Below are 23093 nucleotides of genomic sequence, written 5' to 3' on the forward strand. Positions count from 1 at the left end.
CCTACCTCTACAAAAAAATAAAAAATAAAAATTAGTCTGGTGTGGTGGCACATGTCTGTGGTCCCAGCTACGGAGGAGGCTGAGGTGGGAGGATAGCTTGAACCTGGGCGGTTAAGGCTGCACTGAGCTATGATAGCACCACTCCACTTCAGCCTGGGTAACAGGGAGACCCTGTCTTCAAAAAAAAAGAATTTAGAGAACAGGGTGTTTTTAATGCTCTTGCCATATTTACAAGTGACAGAATGAGTGCATACAGAAGTAGACAAGCTTTAGGATTTGAAGTTCCATTTTGCCTGTTTGAAAAATAACAATAAAGTAATTTTTAAAATTATCAAATATGAGAGTGCTTTCACTGTGACCTGTACCAAGTTAGGGGCAACATGTTAAGATAGTTTTATATGAGTTATGCATGCTACATGCTGCTCTTTAGTCAAAAGAAGAAACTTTAATGAGAGAATTCAATTCATTTCTTCACAGGAATAATTTTCCAAAGTAATTTTGAAGCCAATTTGCCACATACATAAGAAGTTACTCACATGAACATGATACATCATGAAATTAGAAAAGAAAATTGTATTATTTGCCAGTAAGAAGCATAGGGACTAAACTGTAAACGACAGTGTAATAAAGATTAACCAAACATAAAACAAGTCTAGAAGAAAGCTATAAATATTTTTCAGATAAAACGTCTGATTTAGAAACCAGATGAATATACTAAAATAAGTAGGGTTTGAAAATGACAGTAATAGTCAGATTCTGACATGTAAGAAATTATGTGTGAGGAAAACATGTATTTTTTTATGGCGTTAAATAAGTACAGTCACATGTCACTGAATGATGGGGATAACTTCTGAGAAATGTGTGATTTTGTCATTGTGCAAACACCATAGAGTGTATTCTATAAACCTAAATGATATAGTCTACTACACACCTAGGCTATATGGTAGCCCATTGCTCCTAGACTACAAACCTGTACAGCATGTTACTGTACTGTATACTGTAGGAAACTGTAATACAATGGTATCTCTATCTTACCATATCTAAACATAGAAAAGGTACAGTAAAAATATGGGATTATGATCTTATGTGACCACTGTGGTACCTGTAGTCCATCACTGACCAAAACATCATTATGCAGCACATGACTGTATGTTAGTTTTTAGGATTATATGTGCACACACTATCTACAAATTTTATAGTCATTTAAAAGCCATCTGTAGAGCTTATGCTATTACTTTATTATTATTATTATTATTGTTTCAATAGTAGTGGGGGAACAGGTGATTTTGGTTACATGGATAAGTTATTCAGTGGTTATTTCTGAGATTTCGGTGTACACATCACCCGAGCAGTTTACACTGCATCCAATGTGTAGTCTTTTATCCTTCAACCCCTCATCCTTCCCTCCAAGTCCCCAAAGTTCATTATATTATTCATATGCTTTTGCATTCTCATAGCTTAGCTCTCACTTATAAGCAAGAGCATATGATGTGTGGTTTTCCATTCCTGAGTTAACTTCACTTAGAATAATGGTCTCTGACTCGATCCAGTTTGCTGCAAATGGCACTATTTCATTCTTTCTACGGCTGAGTAGTATTTTATTTTATATATATATATATATAATAAATATATATATACACACACACACATATAATGAAATATATATATATGCCACATTTTCTTTACTCACTCATTGATTGATGGGCATTTGGGTTTGTCCCATATTTTTGCAATATCACTTTACTCCTACAAAGTGGCCATAATTTTAAAAATCAAAAAAGAATAGATGTTGGCACAGATGTCGTGAGAAGGGAACACATTTACATGGCCATGGGAATGTAAACTTGTACCACCACTATGGAGATTCCTTAAAGAGCTAAAAGTGGAACTACCTTTTGATCCAGCTATCCCACTACTAGTTATCTACTCAGTTGAAAAGAAATCACTACATGAAAAAGACACTTGCATATGAATGTTTATTGCAGCACATTTGCAATTGCAAAAAAAGGGAACCAGCCTTAAATAATGCCATTATTTTATTCCTCTTTAATGGCTGAGTAGTATCCTATGGTGTATATATAGACCATATATATATACATCACATATATCGTATATATGATCTATATATATGCAATATATATGATCTATATATATACACACATCGCATTTTCTTTATCCACTTGTTGGTAGAGAGCATCTAATGTTCATCAGAGATATTGGTCTGTAGTTTTCTTTTTTTGTTATGTCCTTTCCTGGTTTTGGTATTAGGGTGATCCTGGCTTCATAGAATGATTTAGGGAGGATTCCCTTTTTATCTTTTGAAATAGTGTCAACAGGATAGGTACCAATTCTTCTTTGAGTGTCTGACAGAATTCAGCTATGAATCCGTCTGTTACTGGGATTTTTGAGGGGAGCCTATTTTATTTACCATTTCAATCTCACTGCTTGTTATTGATCTGTTCAGAGTTTCTACTTCTTCCTGGTTTAATCTAGAAGGGTTGTATATTTCCAGGAATTTATCCATCTCCTCTAGGTTTCCTAGTTTTTGCACATAAAGGTGTCCCTAGTGGCCTTGAATGATCTTTTGTACTTCTGTGTTATCAGCTGTAATATCTCTCATTTCATTCCAAATTGAGCATATTTGGATCTTCTCTCTTTTCTCAGTGAATCTTGCTAGTGGCCTATCGATTTTGTTAAACTTTTCAAATAACTAGCTTTTTGTTTCATTTGTTTTTTTGTATTTTTTGTTTCAATTTCATTTAGTTCTGCCCTGATCTTGGTGATTTCTTTTCTTCTGCTGGGTTTGGGTTTGGTTTGTTTTTGTTTCTCTAGTTCCTTGAGGTGTGACCTTTGATTGTCTATTTGTGCTCTTTCAGACTTTTTGATGTAGGTATATTATGCTATGAACTTTCCTATTAGCACTGCTTTTGCCGTATCACAGGGGTTTTGATAGGTTGTGTCACTATTATCATTAGGTTGAAAGAATTTTTAAATTTCCTTTTTTATTTCATTGTTGACCCAACAATCATTTAGGAGCAGGTTATTTAATTTCCATGTATTTGCATGGTTCTAGGGTTCCTTTTGGAGTTGATTTTCAATTTTGTTCCACTGTGGTCTGAGATAGTACTTGATATAATGTTGATTTATTGAGACTTGTTTTGTTGCTTATCAAATGGTTTACCTTGGAGAAGGTTCCATGTGCTGATGAACAGAATGTATATTCTGCAGTTCTTGGGTAGAATATTCTGTAAATATTTGTTAAGTTCGTTTGTTCTAGGGTATACTTTAAGACCATCGTTTCTTTGTTAACTTTCTATCTTGATGACCTGCTTAGTGCTGTTGGTGGAGTACTGAAGTCCCTCACTATCATCGTGTTGCCATTTATCTCATTTCTTAGGTCTAGTAATAATTGTTTTTATAAATTGGGAGCTCCAGTTTTAGGTGCACACAGACTTAGGACTGTGATACTGTCCTGTTGGATTAGTCCTTTTATTATTATATAATGCCCCTCTTTGTCTTTTTTTAACAGTTGTTGCTTTAAAGTCTGTTTTGTCTGATATAAGAATAGCTACTCCTGTGTCCATTTGCATGGAATATCTATTCCCACCCCTTTACCTTAAGTTTATGTGAGTCCTTATGTGTTGGGTGAGTCTCCTGAAGAGAGACCAGTGGGGGAAAAGAAAAACCATCAGGTGGGGTCAGGGTTAGGCATGTCTGAGCTCAGACTTTCCTTGGGTGGGGTTTGCTGTGACCACTGTGGGGGACAGGTTTGTGGGGGGTGGTTCTTAGACCAACGGAGTTATGTTCCCAGGGGAATTATAGCTACTTCTGCTGCATCATACAAATAGCCAGGAAAGTGGGGGAAAGCCAGGAGTGACAGGCCTCACCCAGATCCCACGCAGTCAGCAAGGACAGTCTCACTCCTGCTATGCCCTCACAACAGCACTGAGTTTATATTCAGGCAGCCAGTGAGCAAGGCTGTGATCTTGCCCCAGGCTATAAGCCTCCCTGCTGAGAAAGCAAGCAGGGCTCTTGGGCCTGGCTGGGCCCTCCGCACCTGCCCACATCTTTGGCTGTGGCTTCTGTGCTAGTGTCGACACTTTCTGTTCAACCCCCTAACCAACTCCCACCCTGGCCCCTTCCGATTCTGCTCAGGAAAGTTCATGCTCAGTCAAAGTTACTACAAAGTTCAGCTAGGAGCTTCCTTCACTCTGCGGTCCCTCCCCTATTTTATTACTTTTAATAACACTATAGAAAGCATTCTTATTGGGCTGATGTTTCCACAAAAGGGAGAGACTTGCTTTAAAGTCCGTTTTGTCTGATATAAGAATAGCTACTCCCGTGTCCATTTGCATGGAATATCTATTCCCACCCATTTACAGACCACAGTGGAACAAAATCGAATCCATTAACTTCATATTGTGTTTCCTTCTTCATATTTTTGAGATTCGGAAGAACAAGTATACTTGAGTCAAATATTAGCAAGAACCAATTAATGAACTATTTTACATAAGTGAGTTCAATTGAAGCACTCAAAAGCATCATTACTCAAAAGCATCATTATTCAGAAGCATCATTATTCAAAAGCATCGTTATTCCATAGCTGATTTAAGTGTTTCCCTCCCTCTCTCCAACGAAAACACACCATATATCCTACCTTTACGAAAGACAAAAACCAAAATAAACACAGTTCTTTTTAATTAAAATGATTTTTAAAAATAATTCAGTTCATACCATTACATAGTAAAATGGAAATGAGGAAATTCTGTCCATTGTTTTGAAATTTTTTCTTCTCTACTATCAGAAATGATTCTTAAATTACAAATAAACAGGTATTAATACATGTTCTAAGAAATAGAATTGCTTTAAACTTAACCCCACTACTAACTTACCAGGTAAAACTCGCTCAAAATACAATGTTAATATCAAATAGAAAAGAGCATCAAATGCCAAAATGAAGAAAGTGGCTATCATTATGTACGAATCCCCAGAGGGATCAGGAAAAATAACACCACGTAAGTAATTATCCAGGTGTGTAATCTGAGATTTAAAAGAAAAAAAAAAGTTAGATGAACTTATAAAACTATATAAAACAATGTATTTAAAAAAAAAGTGGTACCTAGACATATGTAATTAATATTTTAATACCTTTTCAAATATGCACAGTAAAGGTGCTATTAGTATTGCCACTTTTTAAAAATAAAAGTATTCTCACAAAACTGTAAAATGTTATATATGAAAGTAAAATAAAAAAGAGAAATGTAACTGCATCATTAATCATGGGTATTTTGACAAAGAAAATATGGAGAAGTGGACAAGCAACCAAATATAACATACTTTGGGAAGGAAAACTTGAAGTGGGCAACATAATTGGAGCCCATTTAAAGAAACACAAAAATTCTAAGATATTGCAGAAACATTCAATTATTAAATAAATATTGAAGACTTGAAGAAAAAACTAGAAAGATAATAATGATAATAGTTAACAGATGGTATGTATCTGACACTGTACTAGTGCTATATGTATATAACAGCACAATTAATCTGAAAAATTTACCCCCATGAGGTGGGTTCTACTGACATCCTCATTCTGCAGAAGACAGGCTAAAGGGATTAAGTGACTTGCCCAATGTCACCAGCTGGTAGGCAACAGAGATGAGACCCTCATCCATGCCATTTGGCTTCACTCGTTATTCATAACCTCACATTTTACTGCCTCTTTAAAGGGGGACACAAACCAGATATTTCTCAGTGGTCAGATAATGGGCAATTATTTTTCTTCTTTAAATTTGCTAGGATTTTACAAATGATCTGCCTGCTTTGTTTATCCATTTGATAAAATTTTGTTGTTGTTCTTATTTAGTTTCTCAACAGCAGAATTTCTTAAAACACAGAGTGGCTGATTATTAAATTTCATGAGGCACCAAATTCTTGAATAAGAACATATTTTGAAAATCTAATAATAAAATCTTGAAATAATTATGTTCTTACCTGGGCCATTCCAGCAATGAAGGCAAAAGGGCTAAGAAGACTTAATACCCATCCCAAAGATAAAGGAAGTTGTCTGTGTAACACAGTGAATCCCAGACATCCCCAAAATACAGTGAAGAGAAATCCAGCCAAACCAGCGAGCATAGGTTTCCTTATTAATACACTCATGAGGAAAGCCAATGCTATCTGAAGGAAGAAAGAGTTCCAATTGGTATATTTTTCCTTGAAGAGTCATGAATTTATCAATTTCTCACATTGTCAAAAATTTTCTCAAAACATATAGAAAATAGGATAGAAAATATAGTGACTACACTAATATCCCAAAGAAACATTATTTGCTCATATATTTGTAATCTGAAACAAGTTAAGAGGCAATATGCTTTTACCAACTCACCAAAGAAAGGCCATATAAGCTAAAGAGTGTGAATATCACCATGAAGCCAGTATGAAATATAATTGGGATTGATGTTATGATCAGAGCCATAAAAATGGACATAACAAAGACGAAGCAAACATAGGTCAATCCCCAGGAGAGCCTATGGTAGAAACAAGGTGTTAGTTCAACATGTCACACAGATAAATGTTTGGAGAGGTAATATGCAAAATGGTTAAGAGTACAAGCTCTAAAATCAGGGCTAAATTTATTCTAAATGGGTGACCATGCACATTTTCTGACTACTGGCAAGTTACTTATATCTTCTCTCACTCTCATCTGTAAAATGGAGTTTTTCATGGTAGTTATTCATATGGTTGTTCTGAGAAATAAATGAGATAGTGCTTTTGAAGATGTTAGTGTAGTATGTGGCATGGAAAGTAGCCATTATTATAATTATCTTTATAGCTATAGAACAAATTGTATATTTAATGTAATTAAATATACTTTTATTCTTTCAGTTAAATGACTACATAAAATGTCAGTGGAAAAACAGTGACAATCTCCCCTTTAAACTTCCTTATACTAAAGCTTTCTAAGGTATACAATTCTTCTGAATGTTTAACAGAAATCTTTCCAATTTAAGTAAAGCTCATTTCATTTTTTATCCTTGTATGTCTATGGACATTAGACAATGTATTATTTTTAAAATCAGAATACCATAGTGCTACTAAGAAATGTGAAACTAAAATAAAGTGAAAGGTATCATGATGCCAGGCATGGTGGCTCACACCTGTAATCCCAGCACTTTGGGAGGCTGAGGCAGGTGGATCGCCTGAGTCAGGAGTTTGAGACCAGCCTGGCCAACATAGTAAAACCCCATCTCTACTAAAAATACAAAAAATTAGCTGGGTGTGGTGGTGGGTGCCTGTAATCCCAACTACTAGGGAGGCTGAAGCAGGAAGATCGCCACCCCGGAGGCGGAGGTTGCAGTGAGAAGAGATTGTGCCATTGCACTCCAACCTGGGCAACAAGAGTGAAACTCCGTCTCAAAAAAAACAAAAAAAAAAAAAAAACAAAAAACAAGGTATCATGATGATTATAGTTGTACAACTGTGACTGAATGTCAGAGCAGCCAAAACATTGTTGCTTTTGAAAATCTCTGAAAGTAGATGGAAAGGTATGTTTTAAATAACCACCATATGGTCCAGCAAATATACCACTGAGCATTTTTTCCAGAAAAATTAAAACTTATATTCATACAAAAACCTGTACATGAATGTTCATAACAGCTTTGTTCATAAGCGCCAAAAACTAGAAACAACCTGTATCTCCTCCAAAGGCTAAGAATTAAACAAATTGAAATACATCCATACCATGGAATAGCACTCAACAATAAAAAAAAACAACAGCTATTGATAAATGAGAATTTGGCATACTTGAGCCTTATTTGGGCAAAGTAGTATTATCTACTGAGCTAAGTAGTAAATTTGTGCCTGATCAGATAGAAAGTGGAAGAAGGGATAATATACAAGAAGTGTGAGGGCTTTACAAGAAATATGGCAGTTTTACCTCAATACCTGGGATACTTGCATTTGGCAATGGGTTCTTATACAAATTTAAAGAACAAAATTCGCAAAGCTATATTTTTTTAAGAAAATTATATCATTTTATTATTTAAAAGTCTATTTTCCTAGTCTTTGAAAAGAGGACAAAGAGCTTGTCCAAGACACTCTCTCCAATAACAGATGCAACATATCAACTAATAAAAAAATTATATCCAACACGAAATCTGGTATCTCGTACCCTTGTACAGTTTTATATCAGGGAAGAATCATTTAGAAATTTAGATCCAATTGTTTAAGGTGATGGATATCCCAATTATTCTGATTTGATCACTATATACTGTATATATGTATCAAAATACAACACGTACCCCACAGTATATACAACTATGATGCATCAATTAAAAATAGCAAAAAAAATGACAAACAAATCTGAATCCAACTTAATACTTACCTACTGTAAAGCTAATATGGTAGGGATTTCTGTAGTCCAGTTTCACAAAAGGCTTTTTTTATCTCCTTTTCCCCCTTGTCATTAAATTCATTTTATTAATATTTTTGAGTTAATGTGGATAACAGTTCTATCATCCCTAGAACATGGTAAAGTACTTAAACAATATTATTATTTCTATAATTATTAGACTATAATACTTCATTATTATTAAATATTTACTTTATTACTATAATTGTATACTATCTCAAAGTCTAGGGAAAAGGGACAGTACTTAAAGGGATGGATGAATGCATAGATACATACATAAATGTACAGGCTATATAGATAGATGGAGAGAGATGTCTTTTACTATGCACTAACAAGCACTGAACATTCTGCTGTGTGATTTAAACATATTGCCTTATTTAATCCTGAGACTGGTTGATCAATTCCACCCAAATAACATTTTTACAGACTGTGTGACCTGGCCTCAGTGACACTGTGGTAAATTCATTTATTGTCCAAAATTTTTTGAACCTTTTTCTGCTCCTCACTGTTATGAAAAGCAGCATAATTTCCCATGTCACTAAATGTGAGACTGTTACTTTGACTTGCTTTGATCTCATGGTGGGCAGAACACACTTCTTTCCCTCTTGACTTTGTCCATGTGACTTACTTTAATGAGAGTTTATTATATATGATGTGAGCAGGAGCTTGAAATGTGCTTGCACAGAGAGACTTGCCCTCTTGTGTTTCTGTGGTTGAATGAGAAGACCATGACCAGCTAGCCTACTGGCCCAAGAAGGAAGTGAGTCACAGGAGTAACACCTGGATCTAATCTGTACCTTGAATCCAAGTCTGGCCAAGCCCAAACTAGATCTGCCATACTGCAGACAAATGAGAAAGAATAAATAATTGTTGCTTGAGGTTGCGGGGTTTGGGGTGGCTTTTATGCAGCATTTTTCTGGCAATATGTAATGATCATACATTTTTCTTCAACTCAGGGAAACATAAACACAATCCTTACTTATTTTCTACTGCAAGCATCTTAAACTCTAATGCAAGTAAGGTGATTAAATTGAATACATGCAAGAAAACTTGTGAGTGCATCCAATTTTTTAAGAACCTAGTTAGCTTCTCTAATGATTCATGTATGATATACAATAAAGTAGCAACTTAACTTACCAGAATGCCGACTCTCGGAGACCCATTACTGTCATCAGTTTCTTAAATTCTCCTCTTTCCTTTGCAACGTTTAATGACGCAAAGTATATAAAAGAAGAGAAAGAAACTAAGCAAGTAAAAAGAAACCATTCATTCATAATTTCTCCCTTAGAAATGAAAGGTAGCATCTTCATATTTATTCCAATAACTGATGTCAACTCCTCCATTACAGAATGATTTGTTGTGACCTAAATTGAGACATTAACAAATTTATTATGTTAACTATAGACAAAATGTGTTAGAAAACCACACACTTTTAATTTTCAATTTCAGTATTTGCATATTCTCATCATTTTAAAGTATGATGAACTATTAGTATCAGAACAATCTTAATAACTTCTGGTACCAATTGACATGAATTATAAGAATCATTTGAGAAATTACTGAAGGTTTATCATGCATAATATACTGTGCTAGGTGATGGGGAAACAGCAGCAATTCAGACAGAAACACTGTTCATTCTCATAGAGCTTTACATTTTGTAGCACAGCAGCAGAAGAAAGGAGAGGTATTAAACAAATCATTGCATAATAAATTGTTTAGTTACAATTGAGCAATTACGTTAAAAGAAAAGTAAAGGAAAATCAAGAAAGGCTTCCCTAAAAAAGTGACATTTTTACTGAGTGTTGAAGGCTGTGATCTTTCCTAAACAAAGACTGTGTGGGGAGGGTTGAGGATGGAGAAGAAAACTCTGAGCAGAGTAAACAGTATATGAAAAGGAAAGAAGGTGTATAGTGCATTGGAGCACATAAAAGAGGTTCCTGCCACAAAAAAATAAATAAATAAATAGACTGTAGATAAGGCTAAAGAAATAAACCACTCCCATAGTTTAGGCAAGATATGATAATGATGTGGCCTTGTGCAGGTGGCAGAACTGAAGTACGTAGATTTGAGCTTAGAAATAAGAGGCCAGGTAAAAGATTGGATATGATGAGTGAGACAGAGAAAATTTTCTCTGATAATTCCCCAGTTCCTTTTGGTCAACTAGGTGGTTTTAGCATTCACTGAGATAGGGAAAATTTTATAAGACTCAGTCACATTCACAGAAAAACATCCACATTCAGTTTTGAGCATACTAAGTTTGAATTGCTTGAGACATCAAAGTAGAGGTATCCAGCAGACAGTCAGATACATGGAGCTAGAGCAGAGGTCTAGCTCTTTCAGTCCCTAGCTCCTTTAGAAGTCAGCAAACTTCAGTTCCCAGACCAAATCTGACCCACCACATGTCTTGTATATAACATTTTATTGAACACAGGCACACTTATTTGTTTGTGTTATCTACAGCAGCTTTCATACTAACAGCAGAGGTGAATAGTTACAACACATTTGGCACCCAGAGCGTAAAATATTTACTGTGCGGTCCTTTATAGAAAAATGTTGCTAGTCTACAAGTTAGAGTTCTTGGAGTTATCAGCATATAAATTATAATCAGAAGTATGGGGATGAATGAGACCATCTAGAGAAAACATATAGGATAGAAAGAGATGCCTGGGATAGAACTTTGTGAAACTACAGATAGAAAGATGTAGGAGTGTAAGGGTAGATAAGTTGGCAAGAAGACTGAGAGGGAAAGGCTAGAAACAGAAGGGAAATCAGGTGAATCCTATGTTATTTAGTTGAGAAATCAAGTAAGATGAGGAATGAAAAAGTTGTTAATTGACATGGCAGTTGTTATTTACCTTAGAAAAAGCCCTTTTGATGGTGTGGTAGGGATAGATAATATTGACTTGAGTTGAGTCAAAGGAGGACAACCCTTTCAAGAAACTTATCCCTTAATAGAAGGAAGTTAGGGTAGTCATGTGAAGAGGAAAGTGGATAAAGGAAGGTCTCAACCATAAGTGAAGAACTTAATTTTAAATCCTGAAGAGAAGAATCTAGCAGAAAGGCAGAGATTGAAAAGAGGAGACAGAAACAAATGTCCACAGTTGAACTTTGCTGATGAAGTTGGGAGGGATGCGATCCACACCACGAACTGAGGAAAGACATTAGGGATGAAGAAAGAGAAGGAAAAGAATGGGTGTAGGGGGTTGTAGGTCTGTAGTTTTATAGGGTTTATGTTAGTCAGGAGAGATTCACATCTGACAGCTTTTATTTTCTCTGAGGATGAGAGGCAAAGTATTACCTCCTAAGAGTGTATGAGTAGGGTAGGGGATGAGGCAGATATTTTAAAAGAGGGAAAAATACAGATTTAAAATATAGCTTTGAAGTTAGGCACTTACTTCTATAATTGCAGCATTAATTGCAGCTTGAAAAGCTACAAACCCATTTAGCCAGTACTTTGCCAAGTAACAAAAAATTTCACCATGCATGGCCCAACAGTGTTCTTTAAGGAAGAAGAAAAACATGTCCATAGTTACATAATGGAGTCAATTGCTGGAATCAAAACTTTAACTTTGGCTCAAAATAAAAATACCTAAATGTTAGCTCAAAGCCTATGATTACATGATATAGAGGATTTTTAAAGTACTCTACAAAATTGGAGAAACAAGAATATATGATGCCAGGCGCAGCGGCTCACGCCTGTAATCCCACCACTTTGGGAGGCCGAGGCAGGTGGATCATTTGAGGTCAGGAGTTCGAGACCAGCCTGACCAACATGGTGAAACCCCATCTCTACTAAAAATACAAAAAAATTAGCTGAGTGTGGTGGTGTGTGCCTGTACTCCCAGCTACTTCAGAGGCTTAGATAGGAGAATCACTTGAACTTGGGAGACGGAGGTTCCAGTGAGCCAAGATCGTGCCACTGCACTCCAGCCAGGGTGACAGAGGGAGACTCCGTCTCAAAAAAAAAAAAAGGGGGGGGACATATGAATAGTTGCCAAAATAATGATACTCATCCTAAGTTACAGACTGATGATTAAGTTCAGGGGGAAATGTATATTAATTATTTACTTGGTTGTATTAATATTCCTAGCAGTCATTCCAAACAGGGGATTCCGTGAAGTATCAAAAAAAATTATAATCAGTTTTCGTACAGTTACCTATGTATTCAGAGTGTTCCTTTATAATTGGGATTCTATATCCCCAATTAAACTTCAGCTGATATGAGAAAGTATCACGAAATATAACTCCCACCATTTGCTGGTACTTTTTTGGAAGTACTATATCCATGGTCTCTTCGTCTGGTGTCCCAATGACTGTTCTTCCTACCATGTGTGAAAAATATAAATAAATAATCATGTAAACTTATTACTAGAGGACACAAAAACAAAATACAATTGCTTGTTTTATATAAAATTAGTGGTATTACATATTATTTCTGGATAGTTGCCTCTTAGTAAAAGGCTGAGTGAAACTCGATTATTTTAAGTTCAGTGTAAATACATGAAAAGACACAAAGGATATATTGTCTTTTAAAAATTTGTAGCATATTGTTTTTAGTGTGATCTCATTTTGGTAAAGAAAAACTGAATTTGTGTGCCTATGTAAGCATACAAACATATTCTATACATGACCATGTGCCTATTTGCCTTAAAAGATACACACAATTTGAATGAGGGGTAGGGGAGGAGAGGAAGCAGTGGTGAAGACGAAAGGAAAAGCTCTCATATTTTTGCTTCATACAAGTTTATACTATTCAACTTTTTTTTAAAGTAGATATCACTTTAGTGACTAAAATAATTTAAGAATTAAAAGGAAAAATATTTAAAGTAAGCAATACAAATACTGAGAATTTCGTGTTTTATTTTTTTCTGCCGAGATTATAAACTGATATCTATCACATGAAAATAGTATGCTAGAAGTAAATTGTATACAAAGAATCAGAGTACAAAAACCAAAAAGTATAGTCTACCCACAGATTCTCTGAGGTCAAGAACACTCTCTAAGAATTAAGTTTATAGTAATCAGTGCATAATGAATGAGTTTACACTCTGCAGGAGTAATCCACCCAATAAGTGTTTAATAGATCTATTACTAACAGAAGCCTTGAAAATCACTGAAGTCCAGTTAGTGCCTCCTTTTTTACATGTTTATGTATTATGTTCTCAAAATTTTATTAATTTTAAATTCCACTCAGGTTTAAGTCTACATTAAGATGAAAAAGCTGTTTATTTTATGCTGTAGCCATACCTTTCAAAACTCCTCATCGTTCCAAATATAGAGTCAGGTGGTAAAACTTTTATGAGGACAATGCTAACATCACTGATTTTTTCTAGAGGTATAAAAAATACTGTCAAGGCCAAACCATGAATACTTATGCTAAAAAGCAAGAGTTAGATAAATGTAGAGTAAGACAGTGAGAGAGGAGCTGTAGTTGGAACAGGCCAGCATGGTAGCTGGAATGAAGTATTTTATATAAGAAAGAGGCAGAGTCTAATGGTCCATGAGACTAAGACAGAAAGTGGTAATTAGCTTACACTGTGCATACAGGAAGAATAGTTCCTGAGGCTTCAGTAAATGCTTCGTGAGTTCAGAACAAATGAGGTAAATGACAACACAAAGGAAACCAGTAGAGACAGATCAGGGCAGAATCAACACTGTGGTGAGGCAGAACATGTAAACAATGCAAGCAAGGGAGGCCGACCAAAGTCAAAGCTCCAGAAACTGCAATGAAGAATTACAAAACAGGGTAAAGCAGCCAGGGATAACAATACCCATTCCAAAGCTTGGATAGGTTAGGCACAGAATATTAGCAACTTGCATAAAATAATTAAAATTCCGAGTTTGGAGGTGTCCCTTGGCATGGCAATCCAGACACCAAAAAACTAAAGAAGTTTCAGAAAGACAAGAAAAAGCAGTGATTAGAGCTGAGATATTAACAGATTGGATAAAATGTACAAAAGGATGAAATGGTCAATGTTCAGAACGCTAGCAGAATGAGAGCTAACAACAAGAGAAATTTGATGGTAGGCTAAGATTACTGAAGAAAAGAACATTTTATCCTGATACCTTCCCTATGCAGGAGCAAAGGCCTCTATGGAGCAGGCCAGAGACCACAACTGACAGCCAGTAGTTACTCCTAACGGCAGGAGAGATATAAAGGATGGTAGGCAAAGGTCTCACACAGTAAGTATGACTCTCAGGTGTTCTTATTTCTTTATAAGATGCATACATCAAATTAATGCAGCAGCCTACATAACATAGAGACATCTATTTTCTGAGTTCAGATATGCAGAAAAAGTCTTATGGGGAAAAAAAAAAGCGACTCACTACTCTATGATCAAGGGCCGTGAATTTGTTGACTTTCAGTAGCCAACACCTGATTTGATTTTAAATAGATTTTACATGCCCTGAGCTATACATTTTAACTATTTTTAAACACCAAACAGTAATGCTTTTTTAATGCCACTGCTAAGTTTGAGTTTGAATTTCAAACATCTTTGATTTATAATTCCTATATACTGGGAACTATATTTATTTCAATGTCAATTGAAAATAATTAAAAATCCTTAAAAATTTTTGAAACTCTTTAAATTATAGAATACCAACCCAAATAGAAAGTTTTTTAAGTTAAGTTTGGGAAAAGTGAAATTTGTATCATCTAAAATGGGTCAAATCTTTTTTTTTTTTTTTCCTTCCTACTGCAACAACATGTTCTAGTATAAAGGGCAAATGGCATGTGTGTCATTAAAAAAAAAAAGAAAAAAAAAACAAGTAAATCTATTTCATCTCTTACCCACCTACCCTTAGCCTCACACCAACCCCTGTACTATATATATAATAAGAATCTTTGCCTCAATTGAGAATGACTGACCCATAAGCTAGATAAGTAAATTCAACCTGCAAAAAGAACTTGAAAATTAAGCCACATAATACTGAAACATTGATTATTGGACAACACACCTTTCATAAAGGAAGCCGAGGCCATCTTATTCATTATCCTTTGTGTTATGTTACTGACTGGTGTATATGCCACTACCAGGTCAGAGTCATTAAACTGATCCACACTTCCCAGGACTTTAGGAGGTTGTTCAGGAAAATGGGTAGCTCTGAAGTGTTCCGAATAGATGCACAAATATAGCCCTAGAAACAATGTTATTGTCCATTCCTCCAGCACACAAAAGAGAAATGAGCCATGTTATAACGTGGTCCAGATCAGTGAGAAACATCCAAACACATTTTTAAGGCAGAATGTATTGTCATTGAGCATAGCTTCATTTCAGTCTGTAATTTTTTTCTGTCCCAAATAATATCTATCCTTTAAAGAAAACAACACCTTTTCAAAAATACACAACTTTTGAGATAATATCAACAATTGTAATCAATCTTAACCCAGTGATTTAGCATCCCTATTAGTGGGACTGCCACTGATTCTACGTCCTCATATTTGAAGCAACGTAAGTATATGGCATCATATAGAAGATATTCTTGCCAAAAATATTTAACCAGAATTGGATCCTGCTTTTAGAGCCAACTCACTGCTTACAAAAAATATAGATGATAAAGGGATGACTTAAATGACAACATGGACAGGCAATCAGATAAAAAGACAACATGGAATATTCAACAAGAAAACTAGTTTTGTCTCATTGGTTCCTGAACAAATCAACCTTAAAAGACATTTTGGGGGAAATCTGGAAAATTGAATTTGGCCATGGAACTAGATGATATGGAATTATTTTTAATTTTGTGTAGTGGGATAGTGGTGATGTAGGGAACCAGGTTCTTAATTTTTTGAGACACTAGCTAAAATATTTAGCCATTACATATATTTTGGGGAAGAAGAGGAGACAGAGAGATGAAGCAAAGCTGGCAAGATGTTAACAGCTGTCAAATCTGGATGGTGGATGTATAGGTGTTTATTGTACCAATATTTCCACATTTCTGGATTCATATTTTTTTTAATTCTAGTGAGTGATAAATATAGATGTATCCTTCTTCAGTATACGAACCAAAATATTTGATTGAACTGCTTCAGAAGCTATTGCAGAGATTTAAAAGGACGATATGAATCCTGTTAGTTCCCACTGAAATGGTATTGACTATTTCTGAACAGACTGCAATCTCTACACGGTCAATGCAGATCCAGTTATGTCTCATAGTAACACAAAGCAAAGTCTTAATATTCATGTCAGCATACAAGAAACTCAACAGAATGCAAAGGTATTGACAATCTGTGATCTTGTTCCATGAAACCACTCCATGTTGACAAAAAGCATGGCTTTGAAGAGATTCCAAAAAAAGTTTGCAAATTTTTACTCATAGATATTTTCCCAGCCTTACCAAATAACATGACATTAATCGAAATGTTCCCAAATAGTATCAGGGTTTGCCCATTTAAAAATCTATTTTATTTTGCCTAGCTTATCTTTCCCTTGGCTGTCCCTGCCCCCAACACAGAAGTTAGCTAAGGGGGTAAATCAGAATGACTCTGAGATTTGAATGCATTAATTATGTGGAAAACGGCTGGTTCTATTCTGCAAAAGATTATTTTTCAGGAGCTGTAGATGAGCTCCTTAGTTAATTTCACCTTTGACACAAATATTATCCTATTTTGCAAAATATATCATTTTGCAGTATTTAGAATCTCAAATCAACTAGCCAGTATGATAATTAAAAATCAGAATTTATAAACAAGAAAATAAAGATGACATAGTACTATATGATGGATTTTCATTTATTAACCAGGAAAAAATATATATATAGTGAATCATACCAATAAACTCTCTCTTTTTATTCTCCATTTTGTAAGAAAATTCTTGTACAGAAGAGCCTGAATTTGTTGACACACACTTATCTCTTTTTTAACCATTTTGTCCTGTTCATTAACAGGGTAAAGTAAATATTGTAGAGCAATAACTAGGGGAAAAAAGAAAAAAAAGGAAGTTCAGTTACAGAAAGCCTTTGAACATTTTGAAAGCATAATTTTCAGATGCACCAACTAAGTGCCTTTTATGACATTGTAGTAACATATTCAATCAGGATTTTTTAAAAGAATATAAAGTATTAGTGATTGTAAAATGTCTTCTCAGTTGCTATTTCTCTCCAGGCTTTTATGGCTATGAGGGAGATAAAGGCGATAATATATAAGTCTTCTCTCCTTTTGTCTCAGGAGTCACTTTTTTTCTGTGAAATCTTAACATTACATCCACCTAAAGTAAATCCCTCAATAAGATCTTAGCAATGTTTAGAGTCCAAAACCACTTTCTCTTTACTTGTTAAGAAAAAGAAGTTTAACGGGAAGAAACCACTTTGTTGCTCCTTGTCAGTCAGCAATTTGACCACAAGCAGTCTTATTTTGAATTGCACATTTGGCACATTTATTTGATATCTTGTTAACCACTGAGCAAAGCAAAGTCGAAAACAGTATGGTCATTCTTAGAATCCCAAAAAGCTAATTCCTCTTTTTAAATCTCCATTTATGAAGTAAATATGTAAGACACATACAGATTAAAACCAAAAACATTAGCTAATATGACTAGAGTAACTGATTTGTAATAATGATCCTTATTCTTTGTTTTCAGTTTGAAAATCCAGAACTGATCATTTAGTATCACAACTATGACTACTGAAGTCCATTTGAATAAATGTTGATGTTACATACAAATTACAATGTTCAGAGAGAACTTGCTATATTTCCCTTTTTTCATAAAATAAAATGCAAAGCCAGCAAAACCCAATATAATCTCTACATTCTAACTTAAGAAAGTAGAAACATTAAGACACCAATCTTCACTTTATGGATGCAGAGGTCTACTTAAATAGCTCCATAAGCAAACCACAAAAACATTTTAAAAGAACAAAAGAACACAGAAAAAAGGAACTTGCTGTAATGCTCACACATTCTAAAGAAGTAAAACCTTACAAAATATCCAAAGGATATTCAGAGCAGTGTCAGAGAGAGAATTTATTGTCTGATAATATTTATATACACCTCTGAATCCATCCATCTTTCATGTATCACACTAAAATGTTACATAAGTTTTTAAAATAAAATCACTAGTACTATAACATAAAGCATAAAATAATTTAGAACATCTGAATAATATAATTTTAAAAATTTCAATCAATATGTTTGGCATTGGCTATATACTTTATATCTTAATAACCTTATGCAAAGTGAAAATGTAAAACAAATTTTAACTTACAGTTAAGAAAATAAGAGAGAGGTATTTAGAAGCACTTGGATCCACTGGTCTCTTTTTGTCCAAGAAAACTGGAGAATCCTTCAAGGACTCCTCTACAAATGGTTGTCTCTTTTAAAACTGTTTTTATTCAGTTTGGCTTCTGAAAAGCCATGGTCTGTGTGTAGAACATGCCAACAAATTCTGTTGGTTTTTTTCCTATGTTTTTCTTCTTGTCCAGTTACTCTTCAGAGAACTTAATGAATTGTTGGCTGAGTGTGTCATGTGGTATTTGTTTATTGCTCTATCTTTTTGGCATACACACAAACAAGAGATCAAATTCAAAAAGAAAAACCCACATATTTACAATTGCGTAGATAACTACATATTTACAATTGCATGACTTTTAATAATTAAAAATTTGACAGCCAAGCTAAAAAAGGAGCAAATTAAAGAGAAAGTTGAACACAGACAGACAAAATGAGGATTGCCCATCTCAGAAATCTGAATCGTTCCAATGAGAAAGTCTTATCTGAAAGTTAACTACATTTCAGTTAAATGGTTCCTTGTATTCACTAATTCCTATGTACTAGAAAGTGTTCTAAGAGTTTAAATGAATTCTCCCATTTGATACTTAAAGCAAACCTACAAAGTTGGTACTCTATTTATATCCATTAAACAAATTTGAAAGGTGGGGTTAACAGGTGAAGTTATTTGCAGATGTTTAAATAAGTGTGAAGCCAACAGATGAGTCCAGAATAGCGTTTGGACTCCAAGATCCTCATTCTCAACTACCACTATGAAAATCGTACTAATCAAGACAATGATATCTAATACCCATTTTAAAAGTGTAGTGGTATAGACTAGATGGGCATAACTTTAATGATTTTGTTACTTTTTTTTCAGCTACAACTAAATTGGATATTCTCAGAATGGCAAATAATCCCTCTTTATCAACGCTGAAAATCTTACTATGTGATTTTCACTATAAGAATACATTTCTTGGTATGGATACAGAAGCTAATGACCATTCATGAACATGACAGACAGAAAAGGTAAAGGACTCAGAGACTCTTCAAATTTTCATTAGGAATACAGAAATAAATGGTTCCTTTAATTGTAAATGTCACTAACAACAAAGGAAGCATACTTTAATTGCTTTCCTTTGTTGTTAGTGACATTTCTCTTCCTATTCAGGCAAAATCATTACTAGAAGTAAAAGTTCATGAAATAGACAACATGAAACTTAACCTGGTTCCAATCCCAGACATTAATGGTAATATTCAGTTAAATGGGTGGGGAAAACAACTAAAATCATACTATAATACAGACATACACCCTTCCTAATCACTAAATTTTAAAAATATTTTTTATTTCCATAATCGCTGTGATTTGAATGTCTTCTCTAAAATTCACGTTAAAATTTAATTACCAATGAAACAGTATTGAGAAGTGTAGCCTTTAGAAGTGGTGATTAGGTCATGAGGGCTCCACCCTCATGAATAGATTAATACATTATCTTGGGAATGGATTCCTGATAAAAGGATGAGTTAGGCCCAATTCTCTCTCTCGCTGTCTCATTCACCTTTCACCTTTCCACCATGGGATGACCCTCACCAGATACCAGTGCCATGCTCTTGGACTTCTCAGCTTCCAAAAATTGTGAGAAATAAGTTTCTTTTCTTTATAAATTACCCAGTCTACTGGGTACAACTAAATCTGTGGTGTTCTACTGTAGCAATACAAAACACGATAAGACAATAATTTTAGGGATTTCAATCTCCAATACGGTACAGTCAGGAGTCTGAGACCTGCATTGCAGACCTGTCACTCTGTCTGTGTCCCTTGGAGAGGTCATATAAAATCCTCAGGTCTCTGTTACACATTTATAATAGGATTTGGATCCTTTTCATTCTAAGCCTTTGTATATTTATAATTATACAGTTCTGCTACAGAGTCAGAATGTTGAAATACCCCAGATTTAGGCTTATGCACATCCACATTACATAATACCAACTAGCGCCTCCTCATCAAACTCTTCCTTACTCTTGAGTCCTTGACCCCTGAAAGCATGATGGCTTTCAGCAGGTAAATGTACTAATTAATGAACAATCAGAGGCAATTTGGCAGAAGTTGTCCTCCACATATCTCTACTTCATTCTAATTTCCCAGAGGAAACTGAGCCAATTTTTCTCTAAACTCAACACCGCTGCATAATCCTTCAATCAAATTTTATTACCTAATCTAAAAATCTGGCTCTCTTGGTTATCTCTTTTTATTTTATTGTTAACTTCTATTATAATCTCTTCTCTCCTTAAGCAGATTATAGCAGGGGCTGCTCTAATCTCTTCTCTCCTTCCATCTTTCTTTAGATATGTCTGGCAATTACATATGAGAAAATATTGCCACTGCCAGCTTTCTTAAGCTACCTTATCTTATAAAGTATCTTATACATTAGCTCATCTTCTCACAATTACTGTCAAAATTTCCATTGTATTAGTTTCCTAGGGCTGCCATAACAAAGTACCACAAACTGGGTACCTTAGAAATTGATTCGCTCAAAGTGTTAGAGTCTAGAAGTCCAAAAATCATTGTCGTATCTGAAAAGCCATGCTCTCTCTCCCAGCTTCTGGTGATTGCCAGCAACCCTTGTCATTCCTTGACTTGCAGATACATAACTCTAATATCTGTGTTGTCATTACATGGCATTCTCTCTTCTGTGTGCCTGTGTCTTCAAATGGCATTCTCCTGTGTATTTGTCTCTTTCATTCTACTAATTTTGAGTTAGTTTGCTCCTGTTATTCCAGTTTCTTGAGTTGCCATTTTAGGTTATTTGAGATCTTTCTACTTTTTTGATGTAGGCAAATACGGCTATAAACTTCCCTCTTAAAACTGCTTTTGCTATATCCCATTGGTTCTAGTATATTGTGTTCCCCCTTTTTGACTCAAGAATTTTCTTAAAAATTTCCTTTTTAATTGCTCCATTGATCCATTAGTGGCTCACAAGAATGTTGTTTAATGTCCATGTATTTGTACCATTTCCAAAGTTCCCCCTGTTACTGATTTCTAGTTTTATTCCACTGTGGTCAGAAAAGCTACTTGATAAAATTTTGATTCTTTTAAACTTGTTGAGACTTGTTCTGTGGCCTAACATATGACCTTTCCTGGAGAATATTCCATGTGCTGTTGAGAAGGATGTATATTCTGCTGCTGTTGGACAGAATGTTTTGTAAATGTCTGTTATGTCCATCTGGTCTAATGTGTGGTTTAATTATAATGTTTCCTTGTGGATTTTCTGTCTGGATGATCTGTCTATTCCAGTTCCTTACAATTATTTATTGCAGTATATTTGTCCTTTTAGATCTATTTATATTTGCTTTATATATTTCGGTACTCTTATGTTGGGTACATATGTATATATAATTATTATATCCTGTTGCTGTACTGGCCTCTGTATCATTATATAATGGCTTTATGTCATTTTACAGTTTTGGTTATTTTATCAGATGTAAGTATAGCTGCTCCTACTCTTTTTTTATTTCCACGTGCATAAAATATCTTTTTCCATCTCTTCACTTTCAATCTGTGTGTGTCTTTACAAGTGTAGTGAGTCTTTTGTAGGCAGCAGATACTTGGGTTTTGTTTTTTATTCAATCAGCCACTACTTTATGTCTTTTGATTGAAGAATTTATTTCATTTACATTCAAGTTAATTATTGATAGATAAGGGCTTACTGCTGCCATTTTGATACCTGCTTTCTAGTTGTTTTGCAGACCCTTTCTTCTCTTACAATCTTCCTTTGTGTGTAAATGATTTTCTCTAGTAGTATTTTGATTCCTTGCCTTTTATTTTTAATATATCTATTATAGGTTTTTGCTTTGTGGTTACCACAAGGCTGACAAAAAACATCTGAGTTATGACATGTTATTATAAAATAACTTCTTAACTTTGATAGCAGAGACATAACAAAAAACTGTACACTTAATTCCATTCTCCTTCCACATTTTGAATTTTTGATGTCACAATTTTTATATTTTACATTTTATATTGCCTATCTCTTTTTCTTTTTTTTTTTTTTTTGAGACGGAATCTCGCTTTGTCGCCCAGGCTGGAGTGCAGTGGCTGGATCTCAGCTCACTGCAAGCTCCGCCTCCCTATATTGCCTATTTCTTAACAAATAATTTCACTTACTATTTTTAATAGTTTTGTCTTTTATTCTTTCTACTAAGGATATAAGTGGTTTATGCTCCACAATTACAGTATTAGAATAACAATCATGTTAGCATTCTTGTCTTTAGATTAGAACTCCCTTCAGCATTTCTTACGGGATAGGTCTGATAGCAGTGAATTTCCCTCAGCTTTTGTGTGTCTAGTAAAGCCTTTTTCTCTCCTTCATTGCTGAAGGACAGCTTTGCTGGATACAGTATTCTTGGTTGGCAGTTTTATTTTCCTTCAGTACTCTGAAAAATCATGTCCCACTCCATCCTGGCCTGTAAGGTTTC

The 23093-nt window shown here is 34.7% G+C and overlaps 1 protein-coding gene across 1 annotated transcript in view; it reads right to left on the reverse strand.

Annotated features, from left to right (window-relative positions):
• The window catches only part of ABCA10 (ATP-binding cassette, sub-family A (ABC1), member 10), a 92795-nt gene that overhangs the window by 57100 nt on the left and 12602 nt on the right, over positions 1-23093 (reverse strand). Inside the window, exons 2-10 of the mRNA XM_011933821.1 lie at positions 18616-18895; positions 17184-17326; positions 15371-15575; positions 12568-12732; positions 11806-11909; positions 9548-9774; positions 6386-6527; positions 5992-6177; positions 4893-5040 (exon numbers count right to left, since the gene is read on the reverse strand). Coding sequence (XP_011789211.1) covers positions 4893-5040; positions 5992-6177; positions 6386-6527; positions 9548-9774; positions 11806-11909; positions 12568-12732; positions 15371-15575; positions 17184-17279 — 1273 coding nt within the window. The 5' untranslated portion in view covers positions 17280-17326; positions 18616-18895. The remainder of the gene's footprint in view (positions 1-4892; positions 5041-5991; positions 6178-6385; positions 6528-9547; positions 9775-11805; positions 11910-12567; positions 12733-15370; positions 15576-17183; positions 17327-18615; positions 18896-23093) is intronic.

The sequence above is a fragment of the Colobus angolensis genome, unplaced genomic scaffold (assembly GCF_000951035.1).
Source record: "Colobus angolensis palliatus isolate OR3802 unplaced genomic scaffold, Cang.pa_1.0 Scaffold1, whole genome shotgun sequence".
NCBI classification, from domain to species: domain Eukaryota; kingdom Metazoa; phylum Chordata; class Mammalia; order Primates; family Cercopithecidae; genus Colobus; species Colobus angolensis.